This window comes from Lates calcarifer, linkage group LG10 (genome assembly GCF_001640805.2).
Source record: "Lates calcarifer isolate ASB-BC8 linkage group LG10, TLL_Latcal_v3, whole genome shotgun sequence".
NCBI lineage: Eukaryota > Metazoa > Chordata > Actinopteri > Centropomidae > Lates > Lates calcarifer.
The window spans coordinates 18264485-18290321 of record NC_066842.1 but is presented as its reverse complement, the minus strand read 5'-3'; the positions used below and the strand labels follow the sequence as shown (position 1 = coordinate 18290321).

General features: G+C 41.4%; 1 protein-coding gene across 4 annotated transcripts in view; it reads left to right on the top strand.

Moving 5' to 3' along the window:
• Nucleotides 1–23914, top strand: part of osbpl5 (oxysterol binding protein-like 5) — a 41881-nt gene extending 17967 nt beyond the window's left edge. For 2 of the 4 annotated variants that reach the window (XM_018664195.2, XM_018664194.2), the window contains 21 exons: nt 8102–8257; nt 8513–8586; nt 9941–10021; nt 10390–10491; nt 10790–10993; nt 11600–11684; nt 11811–11973; nt 15776–15989; nt 16293–16477; nt 16603–16684; nt 17774–17872; nt 18083–18179; nt 18397–18495; nt 19140–19237; nt 19380–19469; nt 19888–20024; nt 20290–20469; nt 20666–20795; nt 20938–21052; nt 21140–21242; nt 22132–23914. In XM_018664195.2, coding sequence (XP_018519711.1) covers nt 8122–8257; nt 8513–8586; nt 9941–10021; nt 10390–10491; nt 10790–10993; nt 11600–11684; nt 11811–11973; nt 15776–15989; nt 16293–16477; nt 16603–16684; nt 17774–17872; nt 18083–18179; nt 18397–18495; nt 19140–19237; nt 19380–19469; nt 19888–20024; nt 20290–20469; nt 20666–20795; nt 20938–21052; nt 21140–21242; nt 22132–22267 — 2610 coding nt within the window. In that variant the 5' untranslated portion in view covers nt 8102–8121 and the 3' untranslated portion in view covers nt 22268–23914. The remainder of the gene's footprint in view (nt 1–8101; nt 8258–8512; nt 8587–9940; nt 10022–10389; nt 10492–10789; nt 10994–11599; nt 11685–11810; nt 11974–15775; nt 15990–16292; nt 16478–16602; nt 16685–17773; nt 17873–18082; nt 18180–18396; nt 18496–19139; nt 19238–19379; nt 19470–19887; nt 20025–20289; nt 20470–20665; nt 20796–20937; nt 21053–21139; nt 21243–22131) is intronic. The other 2 variants (XM_018664197.2, XM_018664196.2) reach the window with 1 other exon arrangement.
• Nucleotides 23915–25837: the final 1923 nt, after the last annotated feature.

Genomic DNA, 25837 nt, shown 5'->3' with positions numbered 1-25837 from the left:
GATTGAACACTTAAATATGTAAAAGTAAATCACTGCAAGCTTGATGTTCAATGTGATGAGATTCACAACTCAAGTTTCAAATGTCTGTTAATTGATTATACTGTATGGAAATGAATGGAAACCAATTGTGGTGGATTGGTAGGAAAAAATATATTAAAGAATCTAAAATTGTACAGTGTCTTTTTAAAAGGATCAGACATGATAAAAGTAAACAAATAATATTGATCTATATTATTATGAGCAGAAGAACAGGCCTGCAAAATGTCTCTAATGTTTATTCTGAACCAAGTATTTTCAAACAATTACATTATTAATTGTCAGAATGAAAGATAGAATAACTGATGGCTGCAATTGGATTGCTGGAAGTCTGTGTCAGTGTGTGTTCACATCACAGTACATGCGAATTTACTGTGATGTGGGAATAAGTGTGCAGATGCTGATTTTTGTACAGCAGATGCTGTCAGATATGTTTCTGTGTTAGCTTCACTCCACTGACACTGAGAATGTTCTTAACGATGTTAAAGTACTGCACAACGAGTGTCCTTGATGTTCCAACAGAAGGAACACCATGAAAACGAGCGCAAGGGAGGATGTGTCAGTGTAAGTCAAAGTCACAGCTACAGCCTCTCAAAGTATTGTACACATTGCCCAGCAAGTCCTCTGATACTTCAGATGTTCAGTTAGTGTTTCTATGTGTGTATACATGTGTGCATGTGTTCTTGTCTGTTGTTCCATTTTGATGTAAACAAAGGGGCCATGCTTGGCATCATCACAGGGCCCTTTTCCATCAGCTCAGCCTGGCTTGGCCTGCCTAAGGCTGGTTCTCACACATAGCCACCACTGGCCTGGATCCAACCATATAGACAGCCAGCTGGCTGGGTCTGTCAGGTCAAACATGGCTCCAGTGAGTGGCTGGGGACCTGCTCTCTAATTCAAATTTATTCTATAAAAGCAAACGTGAGCAAAATGGGCAACAAATCATTCATGAGATTTTCAATGACAATCTGAAGTCTTTCGAAAGAATTAAGTGCTCTATTCTTCATTTTAAGACTTCTCTCTTCTCTAGACCCTTACTTTTCACCCTGACTTTAGCCTGAACCAGACTCTGAGCTCCTTTCCCACCCCCTTGTAGGGAATCCAAGGTCTCATTTACAGCCTATGTTTACCTTGCTCTTCCCTTCTCCCTGACAGAAGTCTCTGTTCTCAGAAACCGGCTCTGTGTACAGAGGGAGGTTGTCTCTCCTGCCAGTCTAACCTGAAGCTCAAGGAACAGTAAAGGAACTCTGCCTTACCGACAAATCCTTAGCCCCTCTGCTTCCCCTCGTGCTCAGGTCACAGCTGAGCAAGACCTCTGATAAGCTGTGAAAACCTTCCTACATACAGGCTGATAGCTCCACCAGATGAGCAAGACCTTGTAGACAGTAAATGTATGGACATGAAATAGCAACAGTCAGTGCAAATGTTGACATTACTGCAGCATCAGGGAGGGACACTTTGGGTAGAACAGGGTGGATGTTGGTTTAGCTACGGTGCAGTGAACGTTTACCATGGTTATGGACCACCGCAGTCCCCACAGAACAAAGGGGGTTTCCTATTTTAAGTAAGATCAAATGGGAAGTCTGGTTGGAAGGCATTTTCTCCATCTGAGTTCCTTAAAATATACCTGTACCCCCCGCAAGACTCAGAATAGAACAACTAAACCACACATCCTCCCACAGAGTGTCACAAAATTAGACTATGTGTCTCCTGTTTTTAAACAGTAACAGTAGACCTAGTTCTGCCTCCTGCGTGTCCTCGTAGACACAGTAGTTACAGTTTGAGATTTTTCCATTTGTTTTTTGTTTATTTTTTGAAGATTTTTAGATGTTTTGATTATCAAAAATGTAAGTGTATGATAGTCAGTAATAGTTTCTAAGGCAACCTCTCTCATGTTTAAATCAGGACAACAGTTGTAACACAAAGTTGGTAAAGCTGTGACACTACTATAAAAGTTTTATTAACTAGAGGCGGGTGAATGAATATATGTGTCACTGGGTGGCTTTGCCACTGTCTTGACCTCAATTCTTAATGCTTTTAACCATCCTGCGTAAACACTATGCATAGTATGGAAACCACAGGGTCACCCTAACCCACTTGTATTAAAGCATTAAAATGAAAAAGCAAATGGAAGAATAAATGTCTGCACATCTTGTTTGTGTGTGCACTTCCCTGCTCTCCCTATTGTGCCATTTTTTAGATAAGCAGTCTGTGTGCTACAATATGTTGTTGCTTTCATTACTGATGCACATACTGCACTTGGCGACAGCCTATTGGTGTATATCTAGGTCATATGGCCTTCCATTAGTCCTGTCGTCACTGGAGACAGGGGGGTTAACAGGGTTGGGGTCGCTGAAGGGAGGATAGATTGAGTGATGGAAGGATGGAGGGAGTGTCTGGACTTAATCTGTGTCATCATATTAGGAACAGCTGGCTTGATGCTGGCTATCAGTATTGCAAGGTACTCACACTCTCACACACAAGCTGAACGCCTGCTGCAGCACACACATGGGGACATACACGTACACATACACACACACACACACACACACAGAGTGGAGTTTTTCAGTCAAGGCCGCATTTGTGTGTGGCTGTCACATACTGTCTTTGTCAGGTGTGTATTTTTGTGTGGCAGCAGCATTGTGTAGTTTTCTTAACCAAGGCTCCCTTTGAAATCTTGAATCAAGACTGGTATGTTCCTACACCTCGTTTATCTTTATTTATTCATGTATTTTTTATATCACTTATACTGTAGCTCTTTGGACCAACAAGTCAGAAGAATTTGAGATAGGTGTCACAGATGTATGTTTTCTCATTTTTATTTGGTATGTTTATATATGTGCAAAATGTGAGACTAAATGTGTGTTGTCAATCAATATGTGTACTTTGGCTTTAAGTTTACTTTTCACATTATTTTTTAAGCTCATAGGCAAAAAAAGTCAAAGTCAAAGTCAGCTTTATTGTCAATTATGCAGCATGTACAAGACAACAGAGAATTGAAATTACGTTACTCTCAAACTCTGTGACAAGAGTAGACCTAAATGTCTATATATTTAAAAAGAAATAAATATTTAAAAAGAAATAAAGAAATAAATAAGAACTGTAAATATTTAAAAAGAAATAAATAAGAACTGTAGAAATAAATAAGAACTTAAGTAGTTGGCCATATTTCTTGTATACAGTTCTAGCTAACTTGTGCATGATAGTTAAATATCATTATAACATCTCTATCTGGCAGTGATAGAGTGTGTAGTCCCTATTTTGTCTCTGGAAGTCTCTGAAGTTTCACTTGGAAATGTCTCCCTATCAGGCTGAGTGTTTTTCACTGTCAGTAGCAAAGAATAGTTAAGAGATTCAAGGTCATGAGATACTGGTAAAGCAAAAGAAAATTATTCAGTGAAAGCAAATAGAGCTAGTGGTACATGTAGCTTATATAGCGTAGTTTTACTTGACAGACTTGTTAATGCACTTGAAATGTACTATGTACTAAAATATGGTCTGACTGACTGACTGACTGACTGTGTGTGTGTGTGTGTGTGTGTGTGTGTGTGTGTGCGCGTGTGCAGTCTGCTGTCTGCAGTCTGCAGTTAGACCTTAGGGGGGAATGGCAGAAGGGAGAGAGGGTGAGAGGGTAAAGGGCCAACATGAATTCTAATTCAGGGAACATCAACTCCATATGACATTTTCCACCTAAAAAAGCAGTGGCGTTGATATATTTGGTGTCAGTGTATAATTTAGGATTACTGGACATTGTGTAAACCAAAAAGTAGTCCTCTTGTTCACTCCATATTGAACTGAAAATGCTCCTTTCTCTTTCTGTTCTTAAACAAGAAGTTTGTAGAGGAGTGGGATTTTAGAAAAAGCTTCACTTCTCCTTCAGATTTATGCTTTCAGATGCAGCCACTGGGATTGTTTTCAGAAAGCACAGATTTTGGGTGTGAAAAACATGGTCGCATAGTGTGATTGGAAGACTGAAACGGACAGGAAAAGATGCATTTTCAAATTTAGCTGTGTTGGTGTAGAAATGGCCTTAGTGCTGCTGCCAAAGCTCAGCATGATACCATATTTCCCCATTGCTCCAATGTGGTGTGTACTCAGTCAATTAAGTAAACTGTTTCTCAGCCAGAGTCTCAGTGTTTTTGAATAAAAATTAAGCGGTGGATTGGTTTAAGGGACGTCTGTTCTACTAAACCTGGATCTGTGGAACATAATACATACTACTTTACTACTCATCAGCCCAGCCTTATGTGTCCCTGAGAGAGATGTATGTTAGTTAGATCAGTCAAGCATATTAACAATATACAGGTTAGAACATGTTAGCATGTGTCCTTCCAGACACATCCCTCCCTATCTTACCTACCTACCACCTCAGTTGCTGTAGTGATTACTAAAAACGAGCAGGCCCCATGTGACAGCAGTGCTTCCACTTCGGTAATGATAAGGTAACTGTGGGTCACACGCTGTTGTTGTTGTTTTATCTGTCCTTCTTCTCATAGTTCAAGGTTAATGTTTGACACAGGAATGTGTGTTATTGACTGGCCTGCTGCTGCTACCTTGCTGTTATCTGTTCCACAAGATGTTCATATCACTGGGTAAATATTAGCCCAGCACCTGTGTAGCATTAGTAAGGTTAGCTTTGTGAGGAAAACTTTCAGTGCTGTGTACAGTGAGTTTTGAGAGCTGAACTGTAGCAATATTACATTTCAGTATTAATAGAAGGTCAATCAAAGTGTAGAGTTCCTGCAAATAAAATGGTCCACGAGTTTCTCCTTGGATTTCCATTGGATAGGTTCTTCTGACCTTTTGTCCTCAATATATAAAGCAAAGTGACCTGGAAAAGCCCTATATTTTCACACAGAGAAAAAAAACAGAGGCCCTTCTATTTCAGTGTTTATTTGAACCAGGTCACAAAGGGTAAAGATTCACTAACTACAGCTTCTTTTCCATCTTGTAATGTGTATTTCTGAGGGCCACACTGATAAATCTAAATGTCCTTTTGCTGTTGATGTCCATTTATGTCTTCCCTCACAGTGGCACCTTCTCCATTACACACACTGCGTCTTCTCTTACTTCTATGAAGACCAGCATTGCACTTGTTACCCTCAGAGGATACAGCAGCCAACTGTTTTATATTTGGACATAGAAACACAGTATTTTAATACATATCTGTGAGATAGAAGGTTACACAACAGACATGCTGCTTATAAAAATGTGCAGAGTTTTGATTGAAATTGTACTATCTCTGTAACCTGTTGATCCACAGTAACTAAAACACTGTGTTCATGCACCCTGCATAGATTAAGCATCACAGGCGGGCTAACATAAGTGCAGAGTGTTGCTGAAATAGACTGGAACAGTAATCAATCGTATGTTTTGGTATAATGTTCCTGTGGCTGTTTTCAAGCCTGGGAACTCTACAGTATTGAACACTTTTCAGCCAGAGTTATGCATTTAAAGACACACACAAGTGAATGTGATGCTTTGCTCTCTCTCACACATCAATATTTTTCCCACCACCTCTGATGTAGTAAGTCTGTGAGCCGAGCACAACTTCTGGTGTGCGTGTGTTTGTGTATGTTTTCTGTGCATTTATGTACGTGTGTTTGTCTGTAATGCACACTCAATGCGGCCTGCTCCACCACTGTTGCTGGGATTGGCTAGTTGGAGAGGAGCATTTTCTCTCTTCCTTGGCACTACATCATGTGCATGTGTAATCCTCCCAGTCTGCAGCAACGAAGCAGGCACACACATACAGTCACGTATGCACAGAACACATACTCATTCTCTTCACTTACGTCATTCAAGACACACACACACACACACACACACACACACATGCAAGCAAGCACTACTGGCATGTCCTCTACATAGGCTTAACTGACAGGCCCACACACAACACAAACACATTAAGTATGCATGGAGGCCACACCCATGCTCGGTCTAGACTCTGTAATTTTCTTAGGCACACACAGTCTCTCTCTCAACAAATCCCGCCCTGCAGCTGTGAGAATCAGCTGTGATTGGTTTGTCTCGTCAGTGTACATGTCTGCCCACATCTTCAGGGCCTGTGCTGTAAGTGGTATTAATTCTGTGTGTGTGCGTTTGTCTGTCCCCGTACAGTTTGGCAGCCCATTGTGCTTACTGTTGTGTAATGCTGAAGCTCCAAGCTCTTTTCCATGCAGCCTGCACCCCACTCAGAGTTCAGCACTGTGCTACACATGCAGGCATGCACTGCAGCAATAGAATGCTATTTATAGACCTGCCCCACAAGGACAAATAAGGCTCCTTATCGGGAAGAATAAATTTACCTTTTCACACTCATATCTTGGTCGTTCATAGCTGGCTCTTTTAAAGGACGAAAGAGCAGAGGGCAGGAAGAAGAAATGCATAGAAGAGATTGCAAGATCAGAAATGAGAAGGGAGTAGGGCGGTTGAGAGAATGAGTCACAAAGGCAGAACAGAAAGCCGATGGAAGCAGGGAGTGGTGCGACGAGAACACGGATGTGAGTGTTCCTGTGTATTTTTAATATGCACATGTATGTTCTTGCAGAGGGAAGGTACAGTTCATTAACTGGCAAGAGTCCTGCAGCACCACATGCTGTTACCTATTTCCACAGCCCACAGGTTTTACTTCTGTCACTTACCGGCATAAACACTCTGACATACTGCACTTGCCTCATGCACCAGTCCAATCACAGCTGAACAATGTGGGAGAGTTCGAGATGAATCAGTCTGTGAAAACGTTCTATGAATGAATTTTATGTAACTCACTGTTCTTGGATGTTGTAATTGAGGACTTGTAGGCGAGTCTGCTCTGTAGGCTGCCAGTCAGAGGGTCTTGTCTACTGTGTGTGTTTGTGCACTGAGAGAAAATGAATAGGATTATATTGATCTGAGCAGAGCACAGTGTGGCTGTCCAGACAGTCCCAGGTGGTAACAGCTACGCTCCATTAACCTCAGTGTTTTACCGTCAGCTCCGATTTGCTATGATCAGCTCGCCACCCATTTGAACAAGCATAACGATCTGTCTGGAAACAGCGGCAACCCTTAGCAGTTGTTAATAACGTGCTATCAATAGTTTGCAACTTGTCAGTAGTCACAGAGCTCAATGGGGGAGAAAACTGGCAAAAAGAGGCTAAGTGCTACGTCACTGTATTTCAAGTATGAAAGAAGAAAAAGAGGTCTGTTATTATCAATACATATCAAAGTCTTGACACAGTTCTGACTCTGTATGTGCAGACTTGCATGCAGTATGTGTATTCCTGTATGGTTTTGTATTTGTGTGTGTGTGTGTGTGTGTGTGTGTGTATGTGTACCTGTCTTTGTCTCTTTCATGTAAATATGACTTCATCACCTCTGCAAATTAACAACAGCACAGTGAGAACATCAAGCTGCAGAGCCACACATCTACAGTAGCTGCGTTTGTCCCCTTTGTGCGCTGAGATGTGCTCATTAGTAGACAGGATCCTTGTGGATATCAAGGGAATGAGCGAAGAAGCAGTATTTTTTGCTTTTTGAGTGAAGCAATTTGTGGATGGATGCCTGTTGATGCAGGCAGACAGGAAGGATGGAGGAATAGTGGTAACAGTGGTGGGGGTCGTCTTGGACAGAGAGTCTCTGTGGACCGAGTGACTTGGTTGGGGCCTCTTTCTGTCATATACTCTGACAATGTGCAGTCTGAACTGCTTGTCACTGCCACGCACAGTGCCATTATGTGGACAGGCTGACATGTCCTCATACAGTAGGTCTTTGTTGGTGTAGGATTGGAGAGAAAGGCGTGGGGGTCTGGTCAGATAGATATACACAGAGAGAAGGAGTGAGGATGGCGTTTGAGAGAGCCGGTGACACAGGGAGAGAAAACGAGCAAGATCAGATTCAAAAGGAGAGACACAAAGACGGGATGAATCACTTCATTGAGATGTTTGTAAAATCTGATATTACAGTGTGATATCAGAATGCTATTTGAAATTTTAATCAGAATTTTCTTTTCTCACGTTCTCCTGTTTCCACTTTTCTCTCCATATCTCCTCCCTCTTTTCTTCCTTTTGTGCTTTGCCCCCTGCAGAGGACGAGCAGGTTGTCAGGATGAAGGAGGAGAATTTGTTCCATCGGAGGTTTTCTCTGTGCCCCAATGCCACCTCCCCACCCAAAATTGACCCCCGCACCCTCACCCGGAACCTGTCTTATGGAGGAGACAACGACCTCTACAATCTCAGCCCAGGTAATTAAAAAAAAGCTGACATGTGGTATGTGAATATGACCAAAATCTGATATTTCAGTGATGTGTCCTTGTGGATTCCAGTTTCAGTGAAATGACATGTCGTACTGTGCTGTTCTGTACTTATTCCATACAAATCAATGAACCTCAGCTGCTGCTTATTAGCTGCTTTTGGGGCTGCCATGCTTTAATTGTCTGTCAGCAGGTTTATTCACGGAGTTCATTTGTATGTGACTGTATGTTGTGGGTTCCCACCAGGCAGTGAGACAGACAGGAACGGTCTCTCCATGCTGAGTAATGAACTTAGTCCTGCCCAATCACCAGGCAGCAAGGTAAGAACACAGTTTCTGATTGGGCAGCTCCTTGACAATTCACTGTAACTGACTCATTGGGTTGGGCTTTTTGTATTCTGTGATGATTCCTTTTCTTCTGATTGACTGCAGTATTAACAACCTGAGACACATAGAAGAATTTTAGCTCAACAAACTTTATAATTGTTAGGGCCTTGTTCATAGAGGAAGCTACGTAATATCAGGGCATTTTACAAATAGTTCATGAATTATATGAGATTGTGAAATGGTAAAACAGCACTACAGGAATAATTAACATTTTTAAGTCATGACACTGCACCAGTGTACTAAAGTCTTTTAGAAGCTGTGGGATTTTATGTGTCAGGGCCATGGTGGGAACTGTGTCTTAAGCACCACAAGCCATTTATTTGGCAGTGCAGATGTTTATTGTCCTGATGCTGCCTCTCTTGCTTATGCTGTGTTAGTCCTAATAATCTACCTCTGTTCTTTACTAATAATAATTAGGAGCGGTCAATAAATGTTTCCACTGGCAACCGGGAAAACTCATCTTGTCTTGTCTCCTCTCCTCTTGTCGCTTTGCCTCGCCTCGTCCTGCATTATTGCCTATTTATAAGTGGAATAATTCACAGGCGCAGCTGCATCTGTGGCCTTTTGCCCTCTCTTCCATCCCGAAAGCCCTTATGGGACAATAGGAGCCTGAACACAGCCTTATCCTCGCATGTTGTCATTTACCGTGGGTTGTAGTTGTGTGCTACACTTAAAGAATGGCTTCTTTTAACACAAATAGATAAGCCTAAGCGCCTGTGTAGGCTCACCAAATAATATTGTGAGTCATATTGGCTTAGTGCATGCAGAACAAGTGGTTATGTAATTCCATATCACAGTGAAATCACAGGATAACTTACCCACTGAGATTCTGATCTCTGCTTACTGATGAGTGGAGACCATCAAACAGTCTGTGCTGTCCAACCAAGGAAGTCAGTGGGTTTGTGGTCACAACACCAGAACTGACTGCCTGCTTAAGTTGTGTTGCTGACTGAAAGGGCCACCCACCTGCTTCACACAAACTTGTGGCATAACAGATGTGCTACATGGAAAAGGGGACAATTAAATAATGTGCTGTTCACAATGCCAGACAAGTTAGATAACTCCTGTAGCAGTGCATGATTAATTAATCATCATTAATCTAGATTTGATAAGGGAGAGAACTATTTTTTGGACTAATTTAAACTTTTACAAGCTGATATTTTCCAATCGTTCATTTTCACAAACTAAAATTTCTAAAGCAGGTGTAATAGTTTAGTGTTTGTCTTTATTTTAAATTCTCTCTTCTCCCTCCTCTTCATCCTGACTGACTGTCTTCTCTCTCCTTCAGTCTGAGTCCAGGATGTTTAATGGTGTTGAGAAGGACTGCCCCTCGCCCACAGAGAAGCTGGCCCGTAAAGAGTCTCTCAAGGTACACGTCCCTTCCTTGTTTGTGACAACTATGAGAGTTGTTGACCATTATTATCCAGTTGGATTCATCACAAAGAGTGTATAATTTAGTTCTTTAGTATCTCTGTCAGTCTGCACTCGGTCAAATGTACACTGGACATTTGGAAACCTCTTGTCTGTGAATCATATTTTAATGTGTACCCCTTTTGCAAAGTGTTTCAAATGATCAACAGTGAATCATGTTAATGAAATCCAGAGGCACCAGGTTGCCTGCATGAATGCCAATATTTGTTTGACTCTGCTCCCACCTAGTGTTGACTTTTTAAAAACCAGTCCTCTGACCAGTTAAGACTGATGACTCATTCATGTGTGTTTTGTTCTGTTTCACAGGTCCAAAAGCAGAATTATAGGCAAGAGAAGAAACGGGCAGCGAAAGAACTGTTCAGTGCACTAAAGGACCCCAGTGTTGTCATCATGTCCAACTGGCTAAAGGTATTCAGGGATGTTTCAACAGTGTCATGCAGACCTGTTATATTGTCAACAAACTCTTTAGACTGGTTCCTAATCATCTGTCATTTACACCTTTTGGTATTTATCATCCTAGCTGTAATTTGCATATCCTTTGTTACAAATACTTGTGCAACACTGGAACAGTTCTGCAGCTTAGAATCTCTTCATGTTAATCTTGTTGTGATTTGTAAGATAAGTTAACAAGATCATATTCCTTGGGTTTCCTATATATATTCTTATATTAAAATGATCTCCCTTCTCATCTCTCATCATTCTTTAGATCCGTGGCTCTTTAAAGAGTTGGACCAAGCTGTGGTGTGCCCTGAAGCCTGGGGTTCTTTTGATCTATAAGACCCCCAAAACGGACCACTGGGTGGGCACCATTCTCCTGAGTGCATGCAAGCTGATCGAAAGACCATCAAAGAAAGATGGTTTCTGCTTCAAACTCTACCACCCCCTGGACAAATCCATCTGGGCTGTCAAGGTCAGACATGTTTGTAGGCTCACAGACATTTTCATGACAACCTGAAGAAGACTTCAGTGGTTATACTGAGACAGACTAAGATATAAATAAGCATATTCATTCAATACAAGGGTAATTCTATATTTTTTTATGTTTAAATATTACTATTCATGAAGTCTGTTTTTGCATCTTCAAACAAACAATGACACACACTGATAAATGTTGATTCTGATTTGAGTGCCTCCTAGTGGTAGTAGTAAAAAAGACATGTGGCTCATGGCAAAGCACATTAAATTTAATGTACGGTTACTAATTAGAAATTAAAAGCCATACACAAAATGGTCTCACTACCACTGAAGCTGTAAAAGAAGCTTTTTTCAAGGGACCTTTATTGTTGTCATGACTGGAGTTTTTAATTTAAAGTTGGCTTTGCAGCACTGAATGAAAGTGCAGGCTTTACTTGCACTGCAAGATGAAAACAAGCATTTTTGTCTATAATTGAAGTGCTATTTCTCCTCTTCCATAATCTATCATGCTTATGGCCCTTCAGGGAGCCATTTATTTCTGTTGGTACAACGTAACTAAAATGGCATGAAGTGTGAGTCACTGTTTCATCCATATGCTCAGGGTCCCAAAGGAGAGAATGTTGGCTCCATTACACAGCCTCTACCCAGCAACTACCTGATCTTCAGAGCTGCCTCAGAGTCTGATGGTGAGTCTACTGTGTGGTTGTTTTGGTTGAAAATATACGCTCTTGCATGTTTAATGAATTCTCCTCACAAGCGGAATTTATTTAAGGTGCTCCTTCCCGTCTCTAAAATGTGTCTGTCTCTGTCAGGTCGATGCTGGATGGATGCCCTGGAGCTGGCTCTCAGCTGCTCCAGTCTCTACAAGCTGACAGCCAAAGCAGAGAGAGAAGGAGATATCAGCACGTCTTCAGAGTCCTCCCATATACTCCACCTGCTGCAGTCTACCGCACTCACTGACACAGAGCTGCTGCAGTGAGTAATACACACACAGATACAGCTAAATACACTGAAAGCCTCTCAGATATAATTTTAATTTCATCCTACATTTATTACTTGTTGTTATTGGATTATGTGTATTTCCCGTAATCACACTCCAAGTTGTTGCATTTGCCAGTTCACACAGAGGACTGTTGGCATTCCTACCAAGCACATTTATGTAGTCTTACTTATGTAGAAGTCAGAAATTCCCAGATGGTTGGTCTGAAATACAATCTCTGTACTTTCTGGTTAACAGCTCATAATCATAGCCTAAGAAACATGGACCCACAGAGATATTCTTTGCTAAATACAAAACACAGCTTCCTGATGCAACATACAAAGTTAGCTATGTTTACCATAATTATGTACCATTCTTGGGAAATTTCGATTTCCTTGTTTACCGATTGCATTTGGAAAGGATCAATTCATGCATTTATGAAATGTTTATATTATCCTGTGTCCTATTTAAAAGTAGTGAAGAGAGTTGAAACATAACTTTTTGTCATGCCTTTATGCCATGCTGTGATATCAACAAAGATGGAGACGGCGTAAAGGTAAAACGCATGATCATGATCTATAATTAATCATATTAAAGTTACCATGAGCAACCAACTCTGGACCATTTGCCCCATTTTGAAAACCATGTTTCCTTTCTTAAAATGAATTAGCTATATTCCTCATGTGGAGAACAGTAGAATCACACAACAGACAGACTTGCTTCAAAGTAGAAATGCATAGAATAGGTTTTTAACAGCACTTAGCTACATCATCATAAAGGAAAAGCTAAGTTACCCTTAAAAATCCATTACTCTGCAGATGGAATCTCTCTGTACTATTCTTATGCTAAAATTAGCCTGTCATTGTTTTATTTTGTTTTGTTAGTGAAGGTGAGCCACATGCATTATACAAGGTATGCGTAGGGCCAACCTGTGTGTAAACTGTATGTCTGCATATGTCTGTGTGAAGATTGAGAGAGACTGTATGTCATTTTTCACTGATGAAATGTGGTGTACTAGATCAGGAGGTCTTGATTAGGAGTCTGACTCTTGTCTCTGTGACCGTTGTGTGATGTTGACCTAGTTTAATCCTCTCATGTAATCGTCTTTCTACATTTGACCACTGGATCCAGCAAACTTCTAAAAGTCAGCTTTGTCTTGTTGAGTGTATTAGGTAGCAACTTGTGGTTAATAATCTCCTTTACTGGACAGTGGATAGAACATTAATCATGCTAGCAGGCCCTGATATTCTGCTGGCATTTATATATATGACATATTGCGCTTCATTGACAGAGTTTGACTGGGCAAGTGAATGCATTAGCAGTTTTTCCTCAACTGTTAAGCAAGTCAGTGCTAACCCCCTTTAGGTGGTAGACCATAGCAGACTGTAGCTGTGAACATGATGCCAAATTAATTAATTATTGTGTAACAAGAAAGCTATAAAGCTATCAGCCAACGTGCACCCCACCCATGGTGTATGTGTAGTTTCTATTTATAGCTGTATTTATCGAAAATTATACTCTCTTTTGCATATGCAGTGATTGTATTATTTGTCATACATATGTAATAATTGTTCATGTGCTTCTTGTCTTTTTCGCTGTCATCTTTTTTTTTTTTTGGCTTTCTTTTTATTTTTATGTTATTTTCTCTTTTCTGCTTGAATGTGTGCATTGCCGTTTGTGTACTGTTTACCTCCTACATTAGACATCCCTTTCCTCTCCACCCCTCTCCTCCTCCTATCACCTCCTTCATGGCTGAATCCCCCCTCTGGCCATCCATCCCAGCTCTCCCTCCTCTCCTGCTCATCTCCCAACCAATCACAGCAGCCCATTTGATCACATGACTGACAGAGGAGCAGGAAGACAAAGTAGAATGTGAACCATACACCACCCAGTTAGAGGCGGCAGCAACACAGCCATTGCCAGTCCGCACAGGCACAAACACACATATGCACAAAGGCTCACACATTGGCACACAGACAGAAATATGCACACGCACATTCAGGAAGCAGGTGTGCCGGAGTCAAGGAAACAACACTGCACCTTTTAGTCTGTAGATTGAAAACATTTACACCCACACCGGAGAAGAAAGGAGACGAGGACAGACTGCGTCTGTGTTTGGATTTACTGCTAACATCATTGGTGGTGTTTTGATTCCTGAGGAACAGTTTGTCTGTATGCTGTATGTCTTTGAGGTAAGGAAAGCTGCCTCTGTTCCAGGGCGTGTTTGGGTTAATAAATAACATTACTGGTTGGTTAGTGATTCACAGAGTGTGCGGGAATGTGATTGTTCAGGTCTGACAAGCCCTCAGGCATTTTGAAAACTGAACTCTCTCACGTTGTTTGGGGAAAAAAGGCAGATTTCTTGTTTTCTGTGACCATAATCCCATCCCTGAATGTGGTTTTGAAAACATATGACACACTACAATTGTCTTACGCTGTCATAATGGTCGAATACATTTATTTGGACTTGTCTGCACACTGTGGAGGATTTGTCATGTAATATACCAAGACAAATTCCTTGTATTTGCAAACTTACTTGGCAATAAAGTTTGATTCTGATTCTGATTCTGATTCTGATACCATTGAGTATGCATATGATTAAGATCTGCTTTAATTTCCACTTGTGCGCCCATCTGTTATAATGGGTTTCAATGTGTTTTGGGACGTTTGCAACAGGACACAGACGTGCACTGTGTGAACTTTAAAACGGCTTTAGGATTGAAGCCATAATGGTCCTTTTTAGCAATCAGTTTCATCTTCCTGTCTCTTTCCCTCTTTCATTCTCGCTTCTCCTTTCTTTGACCATTTAGAAGCTCATGTGTGACTTTCTTTACTGTGTTTCTCCTTTTTTCACAACTTTGTTCTGGTTGTTAAAGTGCTGACAGATCTGAGGTCTGAGTTTGATGTTTCCAAAACTGGAAAATCCCATAGCATGAAAGTGATAATTCAGCATAAGATGCATTTTGAAGTAGTTGTCTTTCAACTTTGTTTATGTTGCACACACATCTATGATAGCATGCGTGTGTGCATGTATCGTATGTGTGTATGCAAAGTACATTCTGTTTATCCTGTTTGTGTATCCTGATTGTAGCCAGTCACATCTAGATTAGGTGGATCAGGGTGTGAAACGGGGGAGGATGAGGATGAGGTGGTATGGTCTGGTTGTCCTGGCAACCAGACAGGTCAGATTTACTAAATACATTGAAACCCTCCAGGTCAACCAGGTTTTTCTAGTGGACAGTCTCTAATGCAGTGGGCTTACTCATAGCCATGAGGAGGCGGATACAAGAGAACAGATTCACAGATTCAATGCCTATTTAAAGGCCATTCAGAGATGTAAAGGTTCATGGCAGGTCATTTCTGTTTTTCTCTTTGTAGACTGCCTGACTGGCTAGGCAATTATCAAAGCTTTGGCAGTACTGAAGTAAAATTAACCAATATGTCTGTAATGTCATATGACAGTGTTCATGTTTAATGTCTAATTATGGTCAATTAAATTTGCTCAAGCTTCCACATTCAATTTCATTATCCACAATAATGTCTTGCTGACATTATGACAGCCACATATGATACCAGTTCAGATGTATTAAAGTACAACCATAAATCAGATATCAGCACAGAAGGCAAAGCACTTCATTAAGTTCTGTTATTATTCTGTATCTGTTATTAACAGCATTTCCAGAATAGGTTTGTCAGAGCTTAATCAGTGATTGGACAGGCAGTAACAAGTTAAATGTCAGGGTTTCTTAATATGGTTCTAACCTTGCTGTTCACTTCTGCTCTGTGTCTGCACATTAGGTTGAATGACACTGTACTGCTGGGCAATCACCACATGGAGCATGACGGCTTTTCAGACAAATCGGAGCGCGAGGCTCATGATGACTGGGACACTACGGCCAATGAGAACGGTGGAAGGCTGACAGAAGAGAGCGATATGGACCAATCAGATGAGCTGTCTCCTGGGCCACAGGCCACAGCCTACGTACAGCAGAGCACAGAGGAGATGGCTGAGGTGAGGCACCAAGTACACATTCATGTATGCAGAGAGCTCTACCTTGTTGTGTTTGAGTTGTAAGTCCTTCACAGTGAGCTTCATCTTAAATAAGACCGTGAGAAAACACTGTAGCTCAGTAAGCTTTACACCAGTAAGCCAATATTAGTGTACAATGTAACTGCTTGTCTCTTTTTTTTTTTTTTTTTTTTTTGCTTATCTTATCTGAAACCAGGTCTCTGACCATAGAGCCCCCAATATGACTATAAGGTCTTAATGCCACCCTCACTAATGTGCCCCTTCTGTCTGTATGTGTTACTTCAGGCTGGGGAGGCGTCCCAGGTGGAAACTGTATCAGAGGAGAACAAGGGGCTGATCTGGGGCCTTCTGAAACAGCTACGGCCAGGCATGGACCTGTCCAAGGTGGTACTGCCCACCTTCATCCTGGAACCACGCTCCTTCCTGGACAAGCTGTCTGACTACTACTACCATGCTGATCTGCTCTCACAGTCAGTCTTTATGTTTGTGTGTGTGTGTGTGTGTGTTTACATTTTAGTATTTTCCCTCAAAGACACATTATTGATGAGCTTTTCTTGTCATAATTATGTCTGACTTTTCTGCTCCTTCACCACAGAGCTGTGCTGGAGGAGACTGCATATGGTCGGATCAAGCAGGTGTTGAGATGGTACTTGTCTGGTTTCTACAAGAAGCCTAAGGTAAGATTTGTTTGCATCCAGATGGATTGTTAATACCATCATATTGGCTCTAAAATATGCCAACCCTGATTACACAAAGATACCCCCCTTTTTGCAACACCTGTCTTTGGATAAAGACTTTAAAAGATGGTAAATATTTTAAATAAAACAAATTTGGCAGCTTGACAGTATTTAACATCTTTCAAGTGTATTGTTACAATTTCAGTCAAGGCACAGTAAATCAATATATTAACAATGATGTAGTCAAGTTTTTCAGGTCAGTTGATCCCTATAATTGAATACAATTCAGCGGTTAGTTTAACCTCATTGTTTTTCAAATAGCATTTTACCATCTTAAAGAAAATCAGCACTAACAAAGGGATTCTGCTCTGTTAATGGGCATTCCTTCATCCTGTTTTTCAGTCCCATACTTACACTTTCCTGTCAAGCTTTCGGGAAGCAGCCGTTTTGGGAGCCCTGGAAGATTTTCTCTGAGTGTTAGCAGTTTTTAGACAATCTTTTTTTGGGATCACTATCCTCTAACACGACATTCTGTGACAATGTATTTCTTGGCCACTTGACAAATGACTCTGCCCAGGGTCTGCTTCTGCAGTAAAAACGTCAGGAGACACTTCCCACTTGTTTCCACTTGTCATGAATTTATTTCCTCGGTAGCAGCAAAACACCCGACATGAACCAGCGGATAAGGCCTGTAGATTAAACTTGGCTTACTCAACACTTTTTGGGCTGACTGCCGCTAACAGACACACTGTAGATGGATGGTCATGGACACTTGATAACCTCTCCTTAATACTGGAGTTTACTTGCTGAATTATTGCATCAAGACAAGTGATAAGGTTTTCCATAGTGATGCCTATTGTCTGTGACTATACTGTTCTCATCAGTCTATTTGCTCCTGTAATCTTCTGCCCTGTGCTTGGTTCTCATCACCAAGTATTGGTTAAGTGTTAAGAAACTGTAATCCTGCTCAAGTGGGCAAAAAAAAAAACATCAAGCTGTTTCCACATTCGTCTTTACGGAGAAAAACTGTTTGTGTCAGAAGGTGCTTACTTTGACCCTGACGCTGCTGTCTGTGTTTACATTTTCCAGGGTCTGAAGAAGCCTTACAACCCAATCCTGGGGGAAACATTTCGCTGCTGCTGGCTTCATCCTCAGACCGACAGCTGCACTTTCTACATAGCTGAACAGGTTAAACCAGATTCATAGCTAGAACGTGTTAATACACAGGACATGATGATTCATCCCTTGTGTGAAGTATTTTGCTCAATTCGGCAAACACACAGAACACGCACCTGCGAAATGCAGCAAGTGTAAAATTGAATACATGCCAGAGGGTATCTGACACCTTTTTTTCTCACTCTGCTGTTCAAATGTCTCTTTCTCCCTTTCCTCTGCCAGGTGTCCCACCATCCACCCATCTCTGCCTTTTATGTCTGCAATAGGAAGGATGGCTTTTCTATCAGTGGAAGCATCCTGGCCAAGTCCAAGTTCTATGGTACGCAGCACACTATAATATGTAATCTGTTTATCATAAACCAATACATGACAATGTAGTCAAAGGTTTGATCACCATTTCCCTTTGTGTTCCCATCCCTTTGTTCATGTTGAGATAAATTCCCACCCTCGCCTCACGGTAAATGGCTGTCAGTGGAATGTTTTTAAGACGGATCTGCTCTTTACTCATGACCTTCTCTGTCCTTCTGCTGTTGTAGGTAACTCACTGTCAGCTATTCTGGATGGCAAAGCCAGGCTGCTGTTCCTGAGCAGGGATGAGGAGTACGTCATCACAATGCCATACGCTCACTGCAAAGGTAACAGGTCTACAGTAAATACTGATGACCATCAAAACCACTAAATCTGTTCATGGTCTTGTTGCTGTGTTACCATCAGCCTCAGGTTCCCATAACAAACATAATCTCTTACATACTGCATCTATCTCTTTGGATACAAAAGGTCAATTTTCTGTGTTGATGTCCCTAATAACAGTCCTCACTGTAGCACTTAAATTACCAAACATGGCTACAGCGCAGTGAATACAGTTGGTTGACTTATAAACTCATCTAATACAGATACAATGAAATCTGTCTACTGCAACAAATCACGTGTGGGCTGTAACTTTTCCATCTGTCTCAGCTGTTCTGCTCCAAACATGAACTCTTAACATGGCAGACACCCAAAATTAGAGCTAGATGATCATTGGAATTTAAGACAGGTCAAATGTCGGTTTGTTCTCTGAGTGCTCATTGTGTATGTAGTAAATTATTGTCTTGTCTTCCACTTCAGTCAAGGAATGTACTCACTGTGAGCAGCTACATAATAAATTATCTCCCTAAATGTACAGAAACACAGGGAACAGTATATCTGGGTATAGTTTATCTATGGACCTCCAAGAGGAATGTTACATTCTGTTTGTTGATGGGCTGTTGATCTGATACTGTAATACTGTCTCCTGTAGGTATTCTGTACGGCACTATGACACTAGAGCTGGGTGGGAAGGTCACCATTGAGTGTGAGAAAACAAAATGTTTTGCAGAGCTGGAGTTCAAACTAAAGGTACATTTTTGTTTAATTTTGGTTGTAGACTAGTTATTTTTTCCAAAATTGCAATAGCTAGTTGACTAGTTACCTAGTCAGTGACTCTACTTTCTGAGTCAACAGCAGTTACAGTAAAGGTGTTTGATTATTTTCACTGCAGCCTTTCCTTGGAGGCCCCTGCTCTGTGAATCAGATCAGCGGCAAGATCTTTGTGGGAGAGGAGCTGCTGGCCACTGTTGATGGACACTGGGTGAGCGCTTTAAACTCTGTTTCTGCCTGCCGCCTCTAGTCTCCCTCTGAAATGTATCTTTCTGCATCGCACCACTTACTCCCTGCCAATTAGTACTCAGTAATTCTCTGTAGTAATTAATGGCAAAATTGGTAATTGGAGGCTTAGAAACAGCAGGGAGATACTGCAACTAGAAGACCCTGTTTAGATTGCTCTCACAGTGGGCCACAGACACAGTGACTGTCTGAAAATGTAGATTTGCTCAGCATGTGATCTGGTAATTGCTCACAAATGGTTTTAGAAGAATATTTCTCAGTCTGACGTCCCTGTGAAGGACACAACAAATATTCTAAATGAACATTGATTGGCACATTTAGTCTGCGTGATGAATTGATTTGTCTGATGGGACTGAACATTTTGTCACCCTTGTTGTAATCAGGACAGCGAAGTATTCATTCATGAGAAACGCTCGGGCCAGCAGGAGACGCTGTGGAACCCGAGTCCAGACATCCGCAGCAGTCGCCTCAAGAGACAAGTGGTACGGGTGGAGCAGCAGGGAGAGTTTGAGTCTGAAAGGTAAACCATGCGTATCACCTCTGTATGTCAATCACTGTGTTTATACATCATTTGAAAGTTGTTATTTGGAGTGAAAAACTAAACTAGTGAAATGCAGTCATTGTTAGGCAAGGCAAATTGGTCTATAACCAATCTGGCCAGAGGATTTTTTTTTTCATAACTTCCCATTACATCAAAACAATTACAAAGATACTGCTCACTTTAACAACATCTGTATGTAGAACACATTTACCCCCATTTGCATCTAATTTTACTGTATTGGCAGACTGTGGCAGCATGTGACCAGTGCCATCATGGATCGGGACCAGCTGCGGGCCACCCAGGAGAAGTTTGTGCTGGAGGAGGCTCAGCGGAGAGAGGCCAGGGAGAGAGGAGACAAACCCTGGATCCCGCGACTTTTCCATCAGGACCCTGTTACCTCGGAGTGGACCTACCGGCACCTGGAGTATGAACACACACACACACCAAGCAAATAAAATGCACGAAATGGCACACAATGTTGTATTTCAGTCTAGTTTTTAGGTCACTATAACAAGGACTGAGCTGTAGACTAAGGCAAGCAAAAACATTGGGATAATAATGACGTGCTCAGATTTAAATTTCACTGCATCTGCAACTTAATATATTGTGATGTTTGGCAGCACGCGGCCGTGGGACACTGAGCGTTGTCTGGTTCAGTTTGAGAAGGATGGAGTGATTCAGACGCACGAGAAAAGCCAGAGACGGCACAATGGACTCTCCTACAGCCACAGCTGGGCCAGCCAACAGAAGGTTAGCCAGACCAATCACACACCTCCAAATTAGGGCCTGTTGGTGATATCTATATCTAGGTGCTGTAAACTCACAAATAAGCCAAATAAGACCATCTTCATCAAATTCATTTGAACAACTAAGTAAAACCTCTTCTGCCTAGGCCGAGGTGAATGGGAAGCACAGGAAGGCCAGCAGCCAGCCGTCCAGCTGCAGCCAGAACACAGAGAGCAGCAGCACCACACCAGAACCCACACACGAGTCCTCAGACAATGAAGGTGAGGTGCATAAACGCACACTCACAACTGCACAGTTTTTTTTATTGCTCAGTCTAAGTCTTATATTCTCGTCTGTCGTGTGCCCAGGCTTTTCAAACCAGTGTGCACGGTGCAGTAAAGAGGTGAAGGACATTGCCCTGATAGAGGCGTCCATCACATCTATACAGAAGACACAGCAGGATATTCAGAGGTGAAACTAACGCACACACACTCACATTAGTGAAGAGAGCAAGGTAACATAATGACTGCAGAGATTTTTTTCCTTTTTTTTATCAGAGGAACAAGTAAACATCCTTCCAAAACACAGTGATGTTAATGAATATTTAGTTTTATGTTGGTGTGAAAAGTGAAAAGTGGTGTGTTTCTTGTTAAGTTCCAAAGGCAGTGTAAAAATTTAGGGAAAAAAATTGTAACATTATTTTAAAGGATAATCACTGGCTATATTTTGTGTTGACTCAGTATAAAAGACTATTTAAGTACGGGAAAGAAAACAATTTAAAAACAATTTAAGTACAGGAAATGACTGTAACTGTAGTTTCACCAAGTAAAAAAAACAGTAGTCTGTTTTTATTTATTTATTCATTCGTTATTACGTTTTGCACACACATGCATGTCCCCTGTCGAATGAATATGTAATGTGATTAGTGCATGTACCTCTACTGAGCTGTCAGCTGACTGATGTGCGCTTTTATTTTAGTAAATTTCCACAGGTTTTTAGATTTAAGGCCAGAGGTTGCCAATGGTTTTTGGCTTGTGTCCCTTAAAAGTGTTGACTTGTTACTCTTTATCAAAGGCCCAGTCAATCGAAGGATGGCTTTTCCTCCTCAAATAATTGTAATTGAAGGATTTCACACATTTGCATAAGTATCCAGAAAGAAACCAGAAATCTGAAAAAAAAAAAAAAAACTCTAATTCTAATTCTAAACTCTAATTAAAATGCTTCATCCCCTTAGTCATTTTGAGAACCCTAAGTTTTGTCTTGGGATCCATCCAGATCTCCAGGTTGCAAACTATATCTTTAGTTCACTTAAGTACACATTAGTACACTTGTTCCCCCTGACCCTTATCTCTTCCTGTAGGAACCTGGTGGCCCTGAGTCGTCAACTGGCTCGTCAGAGGGCGACGGATGACAATGCGTCGTTAACAGGCCGTCACTGTCTCATCCTCTGCGTTCTGCTCCTCTCTCAGCTCCTCCTCAACTACGTCTTCACCTGAGCCCTGCTCCTCAGGGAGGAGTTTCCCTCTGGCACTGATCTGGTGCAAGCTCCCTCCAAAAAAAAAAAAGCACAGACTCCAATCAGCACAGGCGGGCAGAGACTTCAGATCAGTGTCAGGAGAGCAACTTTGTCCCTTTGTTTCCTCTAAGAGGGGAGCAGCACGGACATTATAGCAATAAACACAGCCACAGCCACCGCCTGTCAGTCATCTGCAGAGAGGAACGGCACCCCCCAGTGTAGCGAGACTGAAACAGCACCGGCACCAACGCACTTTGGACAGGAAAGGAGGGATGAGAGACGAGCAACGACTAAAAAGATTTTGAATAAAAAGATAAAATGTATGATGAAGATGAAGATGAATGATTTTGCAAAAAGAAATGACAGAGAGGATGTTTCACCATTCCTTAGTGTCTTTTTATATTGCCCTGCAATACTGTTTATCTGTGAGTGTGCTTGTATGTGTGTTGTTTGTACCTACATTAGGCCCTATGGGCGCAGGCAGATCACCGCTTGGACTTCTCCTTCTCCCCTTCCACTCCAGATTTTGGGCCTTAACGCTGAAGCCAAAAAGAAGAAGAAGAAAAACAAAAAACGCAAACAAACGAAGAAGGAAAATCTTCCAACAGTGCAATTCTTTGTGTTTTGTATCGATATATACGCTCAAATATACTCTGTCTCGTCTTTTAATGATGATTTACCAAAACAGTATTTATAATCCGAAAGGACAAAGAGTACTTGTTTACAGGGAGCACTGTGTGTGTGTTTGTAGTGACATGCAGGAAGGAAGGATCATGGGAACTAGGCAGGGCAGAGAGCCAAACAGAGTGTCTTTGAATTTGTGTGCCTGTAGTGCTGTAACTGAAGGGATAATAGCATAGCACTGCTTTGGTTTAGACCATGAACACTAGTGTGTACAATCAGTTACATCAAGAAGCAGAATGTGGAGGAAGAAAGAGAACAGAGAAAAATCGGATACTTTGGCCTAATAGAAGGAGTTTGTGTGTGTGCATCTTGGTCCACACCACTTTCAAGTGACTGTTTTAAGATGTAAACACTTAGTAATGAGTTAATGTTTCTTTTAATCAATTTGTATATATTTGTCTGGCGGTCTGTGTTTCAAAAAGAGATTTCAGAATGTATTTATTGGGGTGATTAACCTTGACTTTCCTAATCTAGATCAGCTTGGAGGACGGAGACCAGGGGTGACAATCGCTCTCCCGTGGTTGTGTGGATGCGTCATATTTGTGTATGTATGTATGTATGTATGTGTGTATGTGTCAGTGTGAGGGAGCACATGTGTGCGGGTTAAGCCATTAATGAGTCGTGCTGAACAAAGCCAGGTCTGTGATCTTGGTTTTTAACCCCTGAATTTCAGTCTCCATTGCCAGTACTCATCTTACCCATCAGGACAGAATTGGGAGAGCACAAGAAGGAAGTCGACTCTTTGAATGCTTTTATTTACACTTTGATTTGTATATTCTTTTCATTATTTTCCTGTTTTCTACTCTACTGCCATGTTGTGGGGATTCTACATGCCAGATATTTTTGTCGTATGGAACGAAACTACAGAGAACATGATGTTGCCCGATGTTTTCATTCATACCTGTTGCGTACTGTAGCACTACAGTAAAACATTTTAACCCTACCACTGACTTGACTCTCATTAATGTCTTATAAAAGAAAATTGTACCCACTAGTCTTCAAAACAATGAGAAATCTGTCACTGTACAGGAGGAATTTGTTGTCAGATATTCTCCACTAGAGGGAGATGTTGATGCAGGTAAACCAAGGTCTCCAAACTGGGACTGTTAACCGAAGCATTCATCATAACCAGACTGCAGCAGTCAGGCTGATAATAATTCCAGGCATTCAGTACATCTTAGAATCCCTAGACGCAACAAAGATCCATACGCCAGCCCACACACACAAGACCTGACAACACTGGGGGCAACATTTTTTGAACCAACTACATGAGAACTGCGATGAGTGGTTTACGGAGACAGTAACTGTGTAGATCCCTGAACACAGGCCTGAGAGTTGAACCTGAGCAGGTGAAAATCTCCTGGTAGACGCCACACGGATCAACATATCTGCCACACACAGATTTAAGCCCCCAGTGAGTAGCTGGATTGTGCTTAGGACCCTCCCCACAGTGCAGGAGGCCTGTAGAATGACTGATGTTCAAGTCCTCGAAAAGGACCCCAAGGTCTTCGAAAAGAGCAGCATATTTATACACGATTTCAAATAAATAAACTCTAAGTAAAGCAACATTACAGATTTAAACAGCCCAAAAAGTACAAACTCACACTCACAAATCTCATCAAATAATCAAATAAATTACAGCGAACAAGGTAAAGTAGATGTACAATAACTGCTTATTTCCAGTCCTTGCAGTATTTGGTGTTTTTTTCTGCTTACTTGGACAAGAGCCCAACTAGGAAAACTGCTTGCTCAGCTTTGGTAAATTTGATTGTAATCTGAGGATAACAGTACAGTGATGTCAGTTTCTTATTCTCTATAAATCAGAAACAGATGAGTTAGAATGGTCACGTACACCACAACATCTGTCTAGTATTACACTTATATTTTAGCGTTCTGTATTAATTTCATCACAAATCAACTAAATAAAAACTGTTTGCCTTCACATGTAAGTTCTGAATGTATCTGATTTGTGTTAAAAGTCACATTTTTCATGTTGATCTCTCCACAGCCTGTCACTTTGTTTCCTCTTGTCTCTACATGTGGTGATGTGAGTGAGTGATGGCACAACAGTCTCATGCCTGTGTTCTGCCTTTCAGACAGAGTCTTTGAAGTGTGATGAGATGAATACCTGGCATATCAAAGTGTCAAGTCAGTCCAAACTGAGATTAATCTACTGAAGTGGAATGTGTCTGTGGTTTATCATGCTTACTGTAACCACTTGGAGCACTGCTTAACTTGATCTGAACTCCCCTTCTGTCATTATAAACATTTAATTGTTAGTAATGTATGACCCAAGGGTTATAATGATACCGCTGATTGTAATAACAGCCTGCAGCAATGCCGAAATGATACTGTAGATCTTGACTGATCTGGTAAGGATTCAGCATCTTGTTCAAGGACTTTGTGTCCAAATTTTACTGTGCTACTGAACCATAGCTGGTCAGAGTCAACTATAGATCTCTCCAGATCTTGATAGGCCACATGTTTTGTCTTCTCTCTAAGTAACGAGAAGTTTATGGTGTGAACAGGGCGAAAACAAGAAGAGAGGCAGCAGAGTGGGCAGTATGGTAGCAGGGTGAAGATCAAGGGATAATCTCCTCCTCCATAGCTTGTTTCTATTCTCCAGAGTTAGCGGGATGTTTGAGTGGGTGCACACTGGACCATTGTGTTGTCCGACAGTTTGTGTGGGGCTGACGGAAGGAGTGACAGTCCAAATTAGGCCACTGAAGAGTGTGTGTTTATTTTCCTGGCAGTAAGCAGTCCATCAGAGGAGGTTCCTTTCAGCTTGGTTGTGACATATTGAGTTTGTAACACTTTCCCCTACTGTGGATTGCTCTTTGTCTGTATCCATGTGTGTTGGTGTGTG